Source organism: Oryx dammah, unplaced genomic scaffold, assembly GCF_014754425.2.
Source record: "Oryx dammah isolate SB20612 unplaced genomic scaffold, SCBI_Odam_1.1 HiC_scaffold_5, whole genome shotgun sequence".
Lineage (NCBI taxonomy): Eukaryota > Metazoa > Chordata > Mammalia > Artiodactyla > Bovidae > Oryx > Oryx dammah.
In genome coordinates this window covers 86,555,847-86,574,380 of record NW_024070189.1, presented here as the reverse complement: position 1 = coordinate 86,574,380, position 18,534 = coordinate 86,555,847, and the positions used below count along the sequence as shown (strand labels likewise).

The following is an 18,534-nucleotide window of genomic DNA, read 5'->3' as shown; positions in this document are numbered from 1 at the left end:
GCGACCTGTCCCCCACTTGGCGGTGCCCTTGCTCGCTCTGTGCAGTTACCTCAGTGGCTCCTGCTCCAGTCACTTTCAGTCACTTACAGCTTCTTTGTATCCTGTTGCTCAAGGAGGTATCTGTCCAGGTGTACACACCCAGTAGAGGGTCCTAGCTCCAAGCCCATCTCAGGATCACACCCTCAAAGTCCATTCCCATTGTTGGATGTGTCAGGCTTTTAACACTGAGTATTTCCTTGTTCAGTATATACAGCACATTTTCTACTCAGCTGTCAGTGAACACTTGTGCCACCTCTGTATCTTGGCTGTTGTATATAATGCTGCTATATTCTTGTGTGCAAATATGTCTAAGACTCTGCTCAGTTCTTCTGAATATGCAACCAGAAGTAAGATCATATAGTGGTATTTTCAAGTTTTATCTGAGGACCCTCTGTAGTTTTCCATGGCGTTTGCACCATTTTACATTCCCAGCAGCGTGCACAGGGCTCCACTTTCTCCATATCTTCACTAACACATTATTTTCTGGGTTTTTTAATTTTGGTTTTAACCAAAGCCATATATCTTATTGAGTGTGAGGTGCTATCTCATTATGGTTTTGACTTGCATTTCCCTCATGATTAGTGATGTTAAGCATCTTTTTATGTGCTTATTACCCATTTGTTTATCTTTAGAGAAATGTCTACTCAGGTCCGTTAACTGCTTTTTAGCTTTTTTTTTTTGTTATTGACTTGTAGTTCTTTGTATATAATGGATGTAACCATTTGTCAGAGACAAGCTTTGCAATGTTCTCCCATTCTGTAGTTTACCTGTTTTTCTGTTGACTGTATGTTTCTGATGTACAGAAGGTAATTCTGAAGTGGCCTGGGTTTTGTTTACTTTTGCTGCCTGTGCTTTGTCTTAGCCAAAAATGTCATTGCAAATTTATGTCCTGAACCTTTTCTCTCATGTTTTCTTCTACAAATTTCACTGTTCTAGGTCTTAGGTTAATGTATTTGATCCAATTTCTGTATATCGTGTATGGTGATAGTCTACTCTTGTGTCCTCCTCAAAATTGGTATGTTGAAACTCTAATGCCTGATGCGATGGTACTAGTAGGTCAACCTTCGGGAACTGTTTACATCATGGGGACTTTGCCCTGAATGGAACTGCTGCTCTCAGAGGCTCCAGGGAGATCCCTTGTCTCTTCCACCCCGTGAAGATGCAGAAGAGGGCACCTGCCATGAGCCACGCTGGCACCTGGATCTTTGACTTCCCAGCATCCACAACGGTAAGAAATGAATTTCTGTTGTTTATATACTGTATCTAGTCTGTGGTATTTTGTTGTTGTAGCCTGAACAGATTGACATGGTTCACCTTTATTCTCTGTGTGCATATCCAATTTCCCCAGCACCATTTGTTGACAAGACTGGCCTTAGCATCCTTGTTGAAAGTCACTGAACCAGACACAGGAAAGTTTATTTCTGGGCTTCCTGTTCTAGTGGTCTATCTATCTCTTTATGATAGTACTACACTGTGGTAACTACTGTAGATTTGTATGAAGTTTTGAAGTATGATACCTCCAACTTTGTTCTTTTTGAAGATTATTTTGGCTCTCTCAAGGGTCCCTTGAGATTCCACATGAAAGTAAGGATTGATTTTTATAGAGTACATGAACACAAGATATCTTTTCATTTCTTCGAGTCTTGACTTTCACTAATGGTTTGTAGTTTTCAACATACAAGTCTTTTGCCTCTTTCAGTTCAGTTGTTCAGTTGCATTCAACTCTTTGCGACCCCATGGACTGCACATGCCAGGCCTCCCTGTCCATCACCAACTCCTAGAATTTACCCAAACTCATGTCCACTGGGTCAGTGATAACATCCAATCCTCTCGTTGTCTTGTTCCCTTCTCCTCCCACCTTCAATCTTTCCCAGCCCAGCATCAGGGTCTTTTCCAATAAGTCAACTCTGGCCACCTCATGCAAAAAGTACTGGAGTTTCAGCTTCAACACCAGTCCTTCCAATGAACAGTCAGGACTGATTTCCTTTAGGATGGACTGGTTGGATCTCCTTGCAGTCCAAGGGACTCTCAAGAGTTTTCTCCAACACCAGAGTTCAAAAGCATCAATTCTTCAGCACTCAGCCTTCTTTATAGTCCAGCTCTCACATCCATACATGACCACTGCAAAAACCATAGCCTTGACTAGACGGACCTTTGTTGGCAAAGTAATGTCTCTGCTTTTGACTATGCTGTCTAGGTTGGTCATCACTTTTCTTCCAAGGAATAAGCATCTTTTCATTTCATGGCTGCAATCACCATCTGCAGTGATTTTGGAGCCCCCCAAAATAAAGTCTGACACTGTTTCCACTGTTTCCCCATCTGTTTGCCATGAAGTGATGGGACCAGATGCCATGATCTTCGTTTTCTGAATGTTGAGCTTTAAGCCAACCTTTTCACTCTCCTCTTTCACTTTCATCAAGAGGCTTTTTAGTTCCTCTTCACTTTCTGCTGTAAGGGTGGTGTCATCTGCATATCTGAGGTTACTGATATTTCTTCTGGCAATCTTGATTCCAGCTTGTGGTTCCTCCAGCCCGGCATTTTGCATGATGAACTCTGCATAGAAGTTAAAGAAGCAGGGTGACAATATAGAGGCTTGACGTACTCCTTTTCCTATTTGGAACCAGTCTGTTGTTCCATGTCCAGTTCTAACTGTTGCTTTCTGACCTGCATACAGGGTTCTCAAGAGGCAGGTCAGGTGGTCTGGTATTCCCATCTCTCTCAGAATTTTCCACAGTTTACCGTGATCCACACAGTCAAAGGCTTTGGCAGAGTCGATAAAGCAGAAGTAGATGTTTTTGTGGAACTCTCTTGCTTTTTCCATGATCCAGCGGATGTTGGCAATTTGATCTCTGGTTCCTCTGCCTTTTCTAAATCCAACTTGAAAACCTGAAAGTTCGTGTACTATTGAAGTCTGGCTTGGAGAATTTTGAGCATTACTTTAGTAGCATGAGTGCATTTGTGCAGCAGTTAGAACATTCTCTGGCATTGCCTTTCTCTGGATTGGAATGAAAACTGACCTTTTCGAGTCCCGTGGCCACTGCTGAGTTTTCCAAAGTTGCTGGTATATTGAGTACAGCACTTTCACAGCATTGTCTTTCAGGATTTGAAATAGCTCAACTGGAATCCCATCCCCTCCACTAGCTTTGCCTCTTTCGTTAAATTTATTCCTTAGTATACAAAAACATAATTTTCATGTTGATTCTGTATCCTGTCACTTTATTTGTTCTAACAAGTGTGTGTGTGTGATCTGTTAGGACTTTCTACTTATCAGATCATGCTGTGTGTGATGTGAGAGCTGTTAACTTTGCCTTTTCCTGTCTGTGCTGGCTAGGACTTCTAGTGTTTTGTTCAAAGTGGTGAAAGCAGACATCCACAGTCCTGGTTCCTGATCTCCTCAGTCTTTCATCATTGAAACCGAATGATATCATACTGTGGCCTTTTCATGTATGATCTTCATTTTGTTTAGTTTCCTTCTAGTTTGTTTAGTGTTTTTACTATTGAAAGGGTCTTGAGGATTGTCCCGGAAATGACCAAATAGGGTTCCCCCAATGTCCCTGCAAACATGGTGTACTACAGAGACTGACTTTTCTTCTGTTGATCTATTTGTATTTGTGCTTTTCTGGAATAAATCTCACTTGGTCATCATTTATCATTCTTTTACTGTGCTGGTGCATTCTGTTTGCTATTATTCTCAAGGGTTTTTGCACTTATTTCTTCTCTTGCTGCTTTTAAGATTCTGTCTTTTAATCAAACTATCAATCTTGGTGTGGGCCTCTCTGGATGTATCCTACTTTGAGTTTTTTAACCTTTTTTTTTTTTTTTTGGTATTCCTGTTTTGCTATGATCTGAATGTTAGTGTGTCCCCTCCCTGGAGCTCACACTTAAGTTCTTGAGGTATGGCTTTGGGAGTGCTTCAGTCATAAGGGTGTAACTCTCAAGAATGGGATTAGTGCCTGGCAGAGGGCCCTCACTGCACTGGCATCCTGATCTTGGACGCCTCCAGAGCTGTAAGAAGTAACTTTGTTCCTAAGCCACCCAAATCTAGGTTATTTTAAGATCCCTAACAAAAATTTTTTTTCACTATTTCTGAAAAGTACAACGTTTTTAATGTTTCCTGACACTGCAGCCAATAGCGTGGGCCTGGCACCTCCTTGCCAGGGTAAAGGTAAGACATTGGAAAGGCACACAGATTTTTAAAAGCTGGATGTGTTTAGATGGCTTCTAGTAGCAACTTTACAAAAAAGGTAACCAGGTCAAGCTCTTTCTAGAAAAGCATCTTACTTTCTGCTCCTGTAAAGGAGTAAAAACCAGTGTCTAGGTGTTCAGTGTATCATTGGTCCAGAGGTGTAGTGAACTCAGGAACCTGGATTTACAGAGGAGAATCAGGGGTTAGAATTGACACAGTTTTTATTCTCTTGCTCTTACCTTTCAGTGAGCCTAAAATCATCCTTTAATACCAGAATCACTATTCTTAAAGCAACTGTTAAGTCCCAAACACTTGGATCTTCTGATCCTGCAGTATAAAGATCATCTAAAAAAACTATCAAGATGAGGAGATTGAGAAGAGAAGGGGAGGGGCAAAAGCAACCCACAGGCTACTTCTAGCTGGTAAAAGTATCAACAACAAAACTGTCATCTCAGAAATATCCTCCAAGCTTAGGTGCTTAAATATTAATAGTCAGATTAAGTTCTCTTACTAGACCAGTCTGGATGGAGACAGCAAGTTAAAGGTGAAATTTAAATTGCTTTTTCACCAGTCTGCTAAAAGCATCTTTTGAAGCAGAAGGCATGTAAGAATTTTGCATTTTCAAAATTTTAGCAAATTCCATTCTGACACTGTTTATAGATTGTCCTACTTTTTGTGCACATGTTATGCATATGCCTTGAAAACATGCACTCCAAATAGAGCTCATTAATGTACCAACAGGACTTTCTTCAGATCCTTTCACTTAACCCAGTTTCCCTTTAGAGTCCCTGGACGTGAGATGAGGAAAGATTACTGAAACTTTCTGAGAAACCATTTTCTGATAATTTCATTTTAGAATATCATGATACGGCACACCGAAGTGATCTGGTCCCAATACCTGACCGACCACACATTAAAGATTCTCTAACAGGATCTGGTGAGTATACAGATGTGCTACGTTTTAAGTCACAGTTTCCCAACTAGGGCACTCTGACCATAGAGGTCTCTTGTGGGGACTGAGATGCAGCAGTCCCCCTGAAGGGGTACCTCTTACTCAACTTCTGACATCAAAAAGTACCTCCAGACATTTTCAAAACTGCCCACACTTTCTGTGACAATGGAAATATTCTGTAACTCTCTAATACGATAATGTGACTGGGAAATAGAATTCTTACCTTTACCATTAAATCCTAAATATATACTGTGAGGACAAAATGCTTCAGCATGAAACACTGAGGTGGATACCTTTGTTTAGTAGTCATAACTCAAAATTCACTTACAGCACCTTTTTAGCATTTATCTCCTAGAAAGAAAATAACCAAGTCAGGATTGAAAAACATTTATTGAATCAAAATCAAATACTTTTTTATTATCTACAAGCCAACACTGAACTTACTTTATTCAAGAATGAACACAATGTACAAAAAAAGTATGCTTATATTATAAAAATATGTCAATTTTATCTCCTGGGTGCTGAGCAGAAGTCATTTTAAACAAAATCAAGGCAAACTTGCTTTCTATAATAGAACTGCTATAATTTAATAACAAAAGTGAGAGCTAATATATACTCACAAAGTATCTTTAAAGGCCCACGGATAATGCTGCATTGGAAATGCTGAACCCAATCAGCATAGTTCACATTTCCACTCTATGCTCATTGGCACCACTTCACGCCTACATCACAGGAAAGCACCTCTTTTAAGAATGCATGTCATTAGTTAACAGTTGTTAGCACATGTTTCAGCAAAATATTAACAGTCAATTCTATTTAGTTAGCTTCAATTTTCAAATGCGACACATTGTTATTGGGAGCAAATGACATCCCAAGGTTTAAAAACCTACTTATCAACAGGGGAAAGTGGACTCCCTTCAAAAACTGTGTCCAAGGTTAGTATCTTAAAATTCTTGGTAATTTTCTTGAGTCATTATTGGCACCTTCCTTGGCATGTGTTCCCGCACACAGTGTGGCTACTTGTGCCTGCCAGAGGCAGCTGCAGAACAATTAGAGGCTGAAGAGTGCAGCCTTTGGCTTACCATGGAGACACGCTCCAGTGCTCACTGGATAATTTGGTCCTTGGAGAATCAGGAAAGCGAGCGATTGAGAAAAAGACTAAAGTCAAATCATCAAGTAGGGAAAAGGGACCAGGGCTCCCTGTACTGTTCTAGGAGTTACACAATTATAAACTCTGTACTAAAGTCAAAACAGAAGTAGACTGACTAGCATTATCACTGACAACACTAAAACAACCCATGTTATTCAGAGAGCGTACACACCGCAGCGTCCCCGTCAGGACCCTGACTGCTGGACACTGGTAGTCAGGCAACATCCCGAATGTAGTATCAACACAACTGATGGCATTAAATGAATTCAAGTTTAGAAGTTATTAAATTGCAAAATGCCTATTCTGATTGCTAAGCATCAATGTTTTTTCTTGACAGATTCTCTGAGACTGACACCTATGGAGATCAAAACTGCAGAAATAAAGGACTGAATAATCTAGTGCCTGCTGTACAGGGTAACTTAGAAGAACTGGGGGAAGAAATCCTGCCATGTTTCACCTCTATAAACCCAGTATTTATTCACTTACCTATTTATTAAGAAATTGTGACTAAGGTGAAGAGAACAGATCTAGATCGATCTCGCTCTATGCAGTTACCTAATTCCTTACTGTTTTCTGGACATAGGATTTTAAATTTCTAATGGAAACCAAACCACTGCCAGGCTTAGCACTACACCCTTAGGAGGAGCATTTATAGAAATACAATTTGTGAAGAAAACACACTTTGAAGCCCAAGCATTCTTGGCAATACCTTAAGTCACCATGCAGGTTGTTCTCACAGGCAACCACACAGCTAGATCAACCGCTGCTCCTGGCAACTTCCACTGTCCCAAAATGTGAACATGGAGAGGCCAATGACTCCAGAGTCCGTGCTTAGAAGTAGAGGCTAAGAAACTCAGCTACTGGAAGCCAGCTGGATACCACAGTATTCAACATAAACAAGTAAAAACTGCGACCAAGCGCACAAAGAAATGGACAGCTACTAAGAACATGATGCTCAGAGTCAGACTGGAGGAGGGTATTACCACACACTCAACAGATAAACACACTTGTTTACAATCCCAGGTCCTTGCTCGCAAATAAATAGATCGAACATTTACAACAGAATGAATGCCTTATGAATGCAAGTTTTTCTTTTATTATAATTCTAACTAAATAAAAGTCATACTTCTAAACTAAGCTACAAGTTGCCTTTTTCTGTGAAACTGATGTGACTTGGTGCCACAGCTCACCTTTCTCTAATAGCAGCAGTATCATCCACCCATGGCAGCCAGGCACTCTCCATCTCTGGCATCCTGTGGGGTCCCACACAAGCAATTCCATAGAGCATGCAGACACTACTCTGCTGCAGTTTCATATGAATAGAAATGATCATTGTGCTTACGGGCCGCATACCTTCCAAAATATACATAAATGGTGACAAATTAACAAATAAAAGCAGGTCTTTGCTTACCAATAAAATCAATAAGGCAGAGGGGTTGAAGGTGGAAAGAAAAATGGGGGGGAAGAATGCAAAACAGTGCTAGCATTCACAAAGAAAGATCATGCTAAAATCAGACCCATATTCATAAAAATCAAGAATTAAGCCACAATCCAAAGAACTCTGTCCATGAGTCCAAAGGCATGCATGCCAGCTGAAGGAAACGCAGGGTTCTTCCGATAAGTTTCTTCAGAGCAGAACAGGAACGTGTCACTGGAGCAATCACAACAGGGTGAACAAGACGCCATCACACTTCTTTTTTAATTGAAAGAAAAGCAACCATGACAAAAAAAAAAATTAACAGTTGGAACAAAACACAGAAATTCACAATGACCTATAAAACCAAAAGAAAAAGCCAAATTATTTTTATACTTTAGGGGTTTCACGCTTCCATTTAGAAGTTGTCTTTTAAATTTGAAAAATTTATTATGAATGATTTACCATAATGGTGTTAAATATAAAATTACTTCACCACACATGGGATTTCACACAGTATCAGTACTCAGTAACTTCATTCATCTTTAAAGAACACATAAGCGAGATCCTGTCACTAGAATCTCAGTCAGAGGCTCCCCCAGAGCAAGACATCTGAAAGCATTTAAAGTTTCTCATAAGGTAAACAACAATCTGAAACTAACACCCAAATGCTGTAACTGACTATGAACAAACTATTTTTGCCTTTTCCAGTAAGTTCACATTTATAATAAGACTTTTATTTTTTGAACTGGAGTCTGAACCAAGCCTCTCCTTGTTGTCAGGGGCCATGGGGCTCTGAGGTACTCACTGAGGAGAAGTCCGGGGCTATCCGGCCTTCGTGTCCACCAGCTGCATCTGCACGTTGGCGGCCATGCCACCCCCGTAGCCTCCCTTGGACTGCATCTGGTTCTGAATGGAGCTGACCTGAGACAAGAAAGGAGAAGCACGGGTCAGCACAGGTCAGGAACTGGGGCCAATGCAACCAGTCAGTTCTTTTAACAGTTTGGCTGGGCTGCTTTTCCCAGAAGGGTACTTTTTATAGGAAAAAAAAAAAAAATATATATATATATATATCTTTTTATAGACTTAGAAATTGTTTTCATTATATGGGGAGTGCTGGTGGTTGAACAATTCTTTTTTTTTGCCAAAACACCCCCCGACTCCACTTCCCTATTACAAAAAAGTTTTGTAGTTCACAAGGTACTTGGCTACATTTCAAAACCAGTCAAAAGGATAAAGATGAATTGATGAATTCAACTTTGTTCCTCAACCACCTTAATTTACAAACCACCTCACATATTCAATCACCTCTATTTCTTGGATTAGAATCAGATACAAAAATAAAGTAGGAAAGTGAACCAAAGATAAATTTTAAAACTCCATGTGGTAAAATTTACATAATAGTAGTATTCTTATTCTAAAAATGACTTCAGTCATGTCCTCCTCTCTGCAATGCTATGGACTGTAGCCTGCCAGGCTCCTCTGTCCCTGGGATTCTTCAGGCAAGAATACTGGTGTGGGGTGCCATGCCCTCCTCCAGGGGAATCTTCCCGACCCAAGAATCAAACCTGTACCTCTCAGGAATCTCCTGCATTGGCATGTGGGTTCTTTACTACTAGTGCCACCTGGGAAGCCCAAATATAGTCAGGAAAATTAATACAATGAAAAAGTGTAAGAATTCAAATGAGGATTCAAAGATGTGGAATATTCAAAGGAAGCTTAGCCAGAGGCCACACCCCAAGAGCCGAGTCTGCATACTGAGGAGCTCAGTGGTATACCCTTTTCTCCTCTGAGCCCAGGGGAATCATCCTCTCCAGCTTTTATCACATGATTAGAGCCCCTGAACTTTACCTGACTCATCCTCTGCTGAGCCTATGATGTCTCCTTAATACACTGGGGCATTTTTGCAGAAACCTGTGGCCAGCAATTGGTTATGTAAGAGAAGACTGAAACTTCTCTAGTCAATAATGAGTTAATCCCCTCAGAATAGACTGCTCTCAGATTTACAGAATCACTTCAAAATATGACATCATGTAACCCTCACAACAGTGCCAGGAGGAAGCAGTGAAGAGTGAACCTGTGAAGCCTAGGCATTTTACCCTCAACCCTGACAAAGGCAGAACCCCAGGCCTGCACCCTCCCTCTACCTGTGACCGTGCAGTGTGGCCCCAGGTGTGCCATATACCCTCCAGGACAAACCCTTGACACAGTCCTGCCCACCAGAGGGACAAGCCCCTGCTCCACCCACCAGGTGGAAAGCACCGGTCTCGCCACCAGGAGGCTTCCACAAGCCTCAGGACCACTCGGGGAAGTGGAACTATGATCCTGCAGCCAGCATAAAGGAGTCCATAAACACAGACAAAACGAGATGGCAGAGAAATGTTTCAGATGAAGGAACAAGATAAAAACAGGAAACAGCTAAATGAAGAGACAGCTACAAAAAAAAAAAAAAAAAGAATTTAGAGTAATGATGGTGAAAATGGTCCAAGATCTTGGAAAAAGAATGAGGCACAGATTGAGAACCTACAAGAGATGTTTGACAAAGAGCTACAAGATGTTAAGACAAAGAGATACAAAGAATACAATACCTGGAATGAAAAATACACTAGAAGGAATCAAAGGCAGGATAAATGAGGCATGAAAAATAAATAGCTGGAAACAGAATGGTAAGAATCACTGTTAAGGAACAGACCAAAGAGAAAGCAGTGGAAGGAAAAAAGGACAGTCTCAGATACCTCTGGGACATAAAACACAGCAGCACGTACATTACAGGGGTGCTACAGGGAGAAGACAGAGACGGCCTGAGAAAATACCTGAGGACGTTATAGCTGAAGACTTCCCTAATCCTAATGAGAAAGGAGACACTCACGTCTAGGAAGTGCAGAGTGGCTCACAGGAGATGAACGCAAGGAGAAACACACTGAGACACACTGATCAAACTGACAAAAGATAAAATATCAACACAAAAAGGAAGGTCAACACATGATATACGAGGAAATCCCCGTAAATGTATCCACTGATTCTTCAACATAGACTCTGCAGACCAGAAGGGAGTAGCATTATATATTCAAAGTAATGAAAGACAGAGATGGAAAATCTCTATACATTCAGCAAAAACAAGACCAGGAGCTGACTGTGGCTCAGATCATGAACTCCTGATCACAAAATTCATGCTTAAATTGAAGAAAGTAGGGGAAACGACTAGGCCATGTACATATGACCTAAATCAAATCCCTCAGATTATACAGTGGAAGTGACAAATAGATCTGACAGACAGAGTGGCTTCGGAACTGTGGATGGAGGTTCGCAGCACCGTACAGGAGGCAGCCACGGCAAAACCATCCCCAAGAAAAAGAAGTCCAGCCAGGCAAAGTGGTTGTCTAAGCAGGCCTTAGACCCAATCATGAGTGTGAAAATGAAACGATGATTAGAAAATGTTCAACAAACAGAAGTCCAGGACCTGATGGCTTCACAGACAAATTACATCACATGTTGAGAAAAAAGTTAACACCTATCCTTTGGAAACTCCTTCCAAAAGAATGAAGAGGAAAAATACTCCCAAGGTCATTTTATGAGGCCAACTTCACCCTAATGCCAAAACCAGACAAAGATACCACACACAAAAAAAGGAAAGAAAATTACAGGCCAATATCACTGATGAACACAGATGCAAAAATACTCCAACTATATTAAAAGGATCATATACTATGATCAAGTGACATTTATCCCAGGGTTATAAGACTTTTTAAACGTCTGTAAATCTATGTCACAATCCATTGTCACATTTATTCAACATAGTTTCCGAAGTCCTAGCCATGACAGAGAAGAAAAAGAAATAAAAGGAATCCAAACTGGAAAACAAGTAAGACTGTCACTGTTTGCAGATGACATGATACATGATACACAGAAAATCCTAAAGATGCCACCAGAAAACTGCTAGAGCTCATCAATGAATCCAGTAAAACTGCAGGGTACCAAGGTAGCACCCAGCATCTTTTTCATTCCCATACACTAACAACGAAGACCAAAAGGAGAAAATAAGGAATCCCATTTACCACCACATCAAAAACAATGAAAAACACAGGAATAAGTCCACCTAAAGAGAAAAAAGACCTCTACTCTGAAAACTGTAACATGCTGATGAAAGAAATCAGAGATAACACAGATAGAAGGATATGTATACCATGTTCTTGAAAGAATCAGCACTGTCAAAATGAGAATACTACCCAAGGCAATCTACATATTCAATCTGATGCTTATTAAATTAGCAGTGTCATTTTTCACAGAACTAGAACAAAGTTATTAAATTTATATGGATATAGGAAAGACCCCAAATAGCCAAAGCAATCCTGAGAAAGAAAATCAAAGCTGAAGAAACAGGTTCCCTGCCTTCAGACTATACTATAAAGCAAGAGTAACTGAAGCAGGATGGCATGGCACAGAAACACAAATCAGTGGGACAGGATAAAAAGCCAGAAATAAATCCACCCGTGTGTGGCCACGTGATCCACCACAGGAGGCAAGAGTGCACCCTGGAGAAAAGAGTCTCCTCAGTAAGCGGTGCTGGGAAAACTGGACGGCTACACGTAAAAGAATGAAATGAGAACACTCCCTAATGTCGCTCACAAAAATGAACTGGAAACGGGTGAAGACTTAAATGCAGTAAGGCCAAACACTATAAAAGTCTTAGAAGAAAAGATAGAACACTGACATAAATTGCAGCAAGATCTTTTTGAATCCACCTTCTAAAGAAAATAAACGAATGGTACCTAACTAATTTAACTCAAAAACTTCTACACAGCAAAGGAAACCATGAACACGATGAAGACAACCCACAGAATGGGAGCAAATATTTGCAAATGTGGCAACCAACAAGGGATTAATTTCCAAAATATACAAACAGTGCATGCAGTTGTATGTCAAAAAAAAAAAAAAAAGTGGGCAGAAGAAATAAACAGACCTTTTTCCAAAGAAGACACACAGATGGCCAAAAAGCACATTTAAAGGTGCTCAACACTGCTAATTATCAGAGAAATGCAAATCAAAACTACAACGAGGTTACCCCTTCACAAGGGTCAGAATGGCCATCATTGGAGAAAGTCTTCAAACAATAACAATAACTGCTGGGAAGAGAGTGGGAGAAAAGGGAACCCTCCTACTGTTTATGGGAATGTAAACTGGCACAGCCACTACAGAGAACACTACAGAGGTTCCTTACAAACCAGAACTACTATATGACCCAGCAATCCCACTCCTGGCTGGGCAGATATCCCGAGAAAACAAATACAAAAGGACACACGCGCCCCTGTGTTCACAGCAGCAGTATTTACAACAGCCAAGACACGGAAGTGACCTAAGTGTCCACTGACAGAGGAGTGGATAACGAGTACGTGGTATATATATACAATGGGTTTTTATTACTCAGCCGTTCAACAGAGTAAAACTGCCATTTGCAGAAACGTGGATGGACTTAGAGACTGGCATACTGAGCAAAATAAGACAAGTATATGATATCTCTTATATGCAGAGTCTTTAAAAGAAATGGTACAAATGAACTTATGTACAAAACAGAGTCACAGGTGTAGAAAACAATGTTATGGTTACCAAGGGGAAAGGGGGTGAGAAGGATAAACTGGGAGGTTGGGACTATGTAAACAATAGGTAACTATTAAAATTAACAACCTATAATGGCCTATATGGGGAAAGAATCTAAAAAAGAGTGGATATGTGTAAAACTTTTTCATTCTGCTGTATACCTGAAACTACTACAGTGTAAATCAATTAGATTCCAATAAAATAATTTTAAGAATGAAATAATGCCATTCACAGTACAATGAATGGACCTAGAGATTATCATACTTAGTGAAGTCAATCAGAGACAAATATTATCACTCATGTGGACTCTAATTTAAAAAAATGAACTTATTTATAAGACAGAAAGATTGACAGATACCAAAAACAAACTAATGGTTCCCAAAGGGGAAACACGGGAGGAAAGGACAAACCGCACACACTAGTGTTTCAGACAGGTCCCCAGCAAGAACCTACTGAACAGCACAGGGACGTCTGCTCAATATTCCATGATGATCTATGCGAGAAAAGACTGTAAAAAAGAATATGTTTAACTGAATCACCTCGTTCTACACCCGAAACTAACAGAATATTGTAAACCAACTACACTCCAAAAGTAGAATCCAAAGACTTCAACTGTAATCCTGATTTATTCATTAATACTGTAACTCTGGATGAATTATTTATCTTCTGTGAATATCAGGTTTCCTAGTTGTAAAGTGATTAAAGATGATAATCTCTCCTAACCATTCTAGTGAGATGTAAAAATGCTGGGCTATCTTCTTTTTTATTCCGGCCGTGCTGTGTGGCATGTGGAATCGTAATTCCCCAGGCAGGGATGAAACCCATGACCCCTGGCAGTGGCAGAGTGGAGTCTTAACCACTGGACCACCAGGAAGTCCCAGTGGGGTATTTTCTTACTTCACCAAACAAAGGCACAAGGTTATCTGCAAACTCGGAAGTGCTCTTAGTATATCCCATCTTGGTTTGTATCAGTCAGAAGCTTTCTGGAAACAGAGAATGAGAGTCACGCTAGACTGCTAGGAGCAGGAGGAACGGGGTGATGGCCTAACAGATTCAGAGTGAGGCAGGTTTAAATACATTCTAACTGAAGATAATAACAAGACGTGAAATGCACAGCTTATTTGGGTCCAGCATGTTTAAGGCAAGAACATGTGACTGGATCTTAAATGGGTAAGTGCACTCATTTACTGAAAAATTCACTTATGTGGAATTAACTCCAGTGATACCACATGAGTTACTGCAATATCTATAGTCACATGACTAAACAACTAGTTTAGGTAAGAGTATCCTAAAAAAGAAACTAAAATCTACAGGGCTGCCTAAGCAAACCTGCTCCGCCCGAGGAGGCTACGGCCCACCGCCTGCCAGTTCACTTTCTGCTCCTTTTTGGCAACACCAGGTTTTGTGGCACAAACTTGGTTCTTCCAAAAGTCAATTCTTTAATTTCAAATAAAAGAATTTGGATTTCCAGTAAGTAACCCTCATCACTCCTGTGAAACGGGCTGGATAAGTTACAAGCTGGAATCAAGATTCCCGAGAAAAATATCAACAACCTCAGGTAAGTGGATGACATCACTCTAATGGCAGAAAGTGCCTCTTGGTGAGCGTGAAGGAGAAGAACGAAAAAGCTGGCTTAAGACTCAATATTAAAAGTCAGATCATGGCATCCAGTCCCATCATTTCATGGCAAGTAGAAGGGGCAAACGTGGAAGCAGGGACAGGACAGACTTCCTCTTCTTGGGCTCTTCCGTCCATTAGATGTCCCGGGCAAGAATACTGGACTGGGTTACCATTTCCTTCTCCCGGGGAATAGTCCCGACTCAGGGATCGAACCCGGGTCTCCTGTGCTGCAGGTGGATTCCTTACCAACTGAGCTACAAGGGAAGCTCTTTTTTGCCTACATAGTTAAATTTTTATGAACACAAGTAGGGAAGAAGACACGTTGATGAGAAATAAAATTCATCAATTATAATAAATTTGAAACCATTCATTCTATTTATCTTTGTCACAATGACCTTAATATTAACAACGGCTCATCATTCCACACTGATCCAGGAAACAAAGCTACTGAATTGTATTTTAACAGCAACCTGACACCTCTTACATTTCCACAAAAGCCGTTCAGTGTACTTTTCCTACAGACTTAAAACAAACAAGCTGTTTCCTTTCCAGGAAGCTACAAATGTCATCCCTTAGCTCACTCAGTAACTGCAGGGACAGATTTGTGTGCTGTATCCAGGATACCCATCTACCTATTTTACAAGTCTGTTCTCCTGTTTAGTGTTTTGTGAACAGTGTCCATTCAGTGAGCACACAATGCAGCGTATCTGTGTTATGAAAGCCTTACTGACTCTCTGGTTCTAAACACTTGAGGGAACATTCAGACACACGTGCGTACTTGAGATCTGGTGGGGAAGCAGCTCTGGATACACGGTCATTTGCTTCAGGGCAAGGATGAGGCACAGCCCCGATAAAAACCCCAGTAGAGACTGGTTTCTATACTACTACTCTCTGTTTCTCTTAGATGCAAATTAGGGAGTAAGAGTTCAACTGAGTGTATCTAAAGTCTCTTGTGAAGTTCACCGAAACCTCTATAACAAAGAGCAAATACGTACAAATTTTAATCCTCTGCTAAGTGCACGAGAACTTATGTTACAGTAATAAATAAATTGCAAGCATTGTAACATCAGATAAAGGCTAATATTTTCTAAGGTAAATGGGACAAATACATTTGCAAAGGCAACCAACTGAACTTAAGAGAACAAAAAGGAGCTTAAATATTACTGAAAAGCTGACCTCAAAGTTGCTGTGGGGGTAGAAGGGATGGGGGAATGATGGCATGAGAATCCACGTGATAGTAACTTCCTTTCTGAGCTCAAATCCTTTAAAAATTTTAAAGCAGTTATTCAGAAGAAATGTAGCTACAAAGAATTTAGTAAAAACAGAAAAACACATGGCTTTGCAAACTAAATAAGAGATTTCTCCACTGTTCATTTTCTTCTCTTCACGCTCACATTAAGCACGTGTATTCAATGTCCGTAACTCACCGGGCACAGTGCAGTCATTAAGAATGTACGCACTGGCCAGACAGGCACATGTGACCGCGCCCCAAGGCCCCACCCTTGTTCCACCCTTGTACTTACAGAGTTCATCCCACTGAACAGGTCACCTGACCCCACGTGAGCTGTGTGCACGAAGTTTGTGGGCTCTCCAATCATACTTCGGTCAATCCGCCGGCGCCTCTTCTAAAATATAAGAAATAATGTTCAGAAAATGGTCTTGTTAACAAAAACTTATTCTGGTAGATTTATACTTTATGCACAAATGACTCTCTATGGAAAATGTTTTTGCCCAGGACAGAAAAATACCTAAATCTTGGTATCACCACAACCATCTCCTACGCTGAACCCCCCAGAGAAATATATGCACCACAAAAAAAAAAAAAAATGATAAAGCAAAGTAATATTTAGAATTTAAAATAGATTATTTGATCTAACTTTGGCCATCTATGTATTTGTATAATAACCATTTAAGTTTTATTCCTAAAAAAAAAAATATGTAGAAGTATCATCTGTAACCATCGTTCATAACAAAGACGACAGTATGATGTAAGTACTGAATTCTACATGCCGTCATTAAACACTGAGCTATTCTCATGGTTATTACTTAAATTATAGCCAACTGCCCTTTCCTGCTGGTGTGAATCTGTCAGCTAGTGGTACGGGGGAGGGTTCGGTTCTAGTCCAGTCACTGATTTCCAGTCTCTTCTGGCTGTAAGTTACAAACCGCCTCCCCTGCATTTCTGACACCTGCGTCCCAGCAGCCCCCCAGGACTACAGCTGCAGGCCGCAGTGGTCTTTGCTCCACCAATGCGCCCTCCACCGCACTAGGGACACTTCCTCACCCTGCTGCTGTGTTCAACTGAACCATGCAAGATTTTTCAAGAGATGAAGGTAATTTTAAAGTAGACCCAAGTTTTCCATGATGCCTTAGATTCTGTGATCGACTGAGAGAGGCCACGGGCACAGCTCGCTTAGTGTCCCAGTGCCAACTCTGAGTAGCCCCATCTTCTACCCTTTCAACAGAATACTTCTCCTGAAAACACCACCTGCATCAAAACTAAGGCAAGTTGCAAACTAGTGGAACTAGGTCAGGCTGCCTCTGAACATAGTATTTCACGTCGCCATCCCCTGAAATGTTGCTATGCATATAATAAACCCTAAAAACTTATCCAAGTGACAGCTCTTCAGGGTGAGAATGTGATTTTCTATAGAACCACAAAAGTGGCGTGTTCACACATTAATTTTAGAGCTAAAATAGGTATTATTTTACTGTCTCTACATTTTATTGCCACAGAATCCCAAAAGAAGTCTCAGAGTTCAACAGTGACTCTGGACCATCTCCAGGTTCATTGGTTTTCCCTTCCAGTATTCTGTATGGCATATGGGGATCCCTCTCTAGTTGAACACAAATTCTGCTCTAGTGTACAAAAGTTTCTTCTCTTACTTCTTTGATTCTCCTTATGTTCTTTGTTTGCAATTTCTAGAGCTTGTTATGTGGACAACTGAATGTGCTTGTGTGCCTAAGGAGGGTAGGAGTGAGGAGGGAGGGAGAGTGTGTGTGATTTTCCTGGTTTCCTCACTTATTGGTGTCCTTTGTATATTTCACTGTATTAGAAAATAACTCCACTTCATCCTCTTTAGGAATCCACATGTGTTCTCGTAGGCCAGAGAGTAAATATGTTAAGCCTGCAGGCCACACAGTCTGCCAGAGCTTTGACCCCACGGTTATCACAGCAGGTAAGGAGCTAGAGACAATGAGAGACCAAGTGAGAATGGCAGTGTTCCATTCAACTTTTAAGCACAAAAAAGGGTGGCTCGCAAGTTCTGGTTTAGCGGCCTTAGCCCTAGATCAGGAATTTTTTTCAGTGGTAGATACGTTGTTATTTTATCCATTCTAATTTGGGGGGAAGTTCTCTGTTTGCAGTTATCTTCTAATCTGAAACTTGGTATTATATGATTTCCGATTTTCTCGCAAAAATGCCTGATTGAATAAATTAAGAGTCTGTGACAACAGGTATTACCGTGTATAACACCCTCAGAGCCAACTCACTGGAAAAGAACCTGAGGCTAGAAAGACTGAGGGCAGGAGAAGGGGGTGCCAGGGGGTAAGATGGTTGGATGACATCATCAACTCAA

At 40.7% G+C, this 18,534-nt stretch overlaps 1 protein-coding gene across 7 annotated transcripts in view; it reads right to left on the bottom strand.

The window, feature by feature from the left end:
- Positions 1-5,548: 5,548 nt before the first annotated feature.
- The window catches only part of CDC42SE2 (CDC42 small effector 2), a 118,051-nt gene continuing 105,065 nt past the window's right edge, over positions 5,549-18,534 (bottom strand). For 4 of the 7 annotated variants that reach the window (XM_040241797.1, XM_040241796.1, XM_040241798.1 and 1 more), the window contains 4 exons: positions 16,480-16,581; positions 8,550-8,665; positions 8,414-8,418; positions 5,549-8,027 (listed from right to left, as the gene is read on the bottom strand). In XM_040241797.1, coding sequence (XP_040097731.1) covers positions 8,567-8,665; positions 16,480-16,581 — 201 coding nt within the window. In that variant the 3' untranslated portion in view covers positions 5,549-8,027; positions 8,414-8,418; positions 8,550-8,566. Of the gene's footprint in view, positions 8,100-8,413; positions 8,419-8,549; positions 8,666-16,479; positions 16,582-18,534 lie in introns of all 7 variants that reach the window. The other 3 variants (XM_040241799.1, XM_040241800.1, XM_040241802.1) reach the window with 3 other exon arrangements.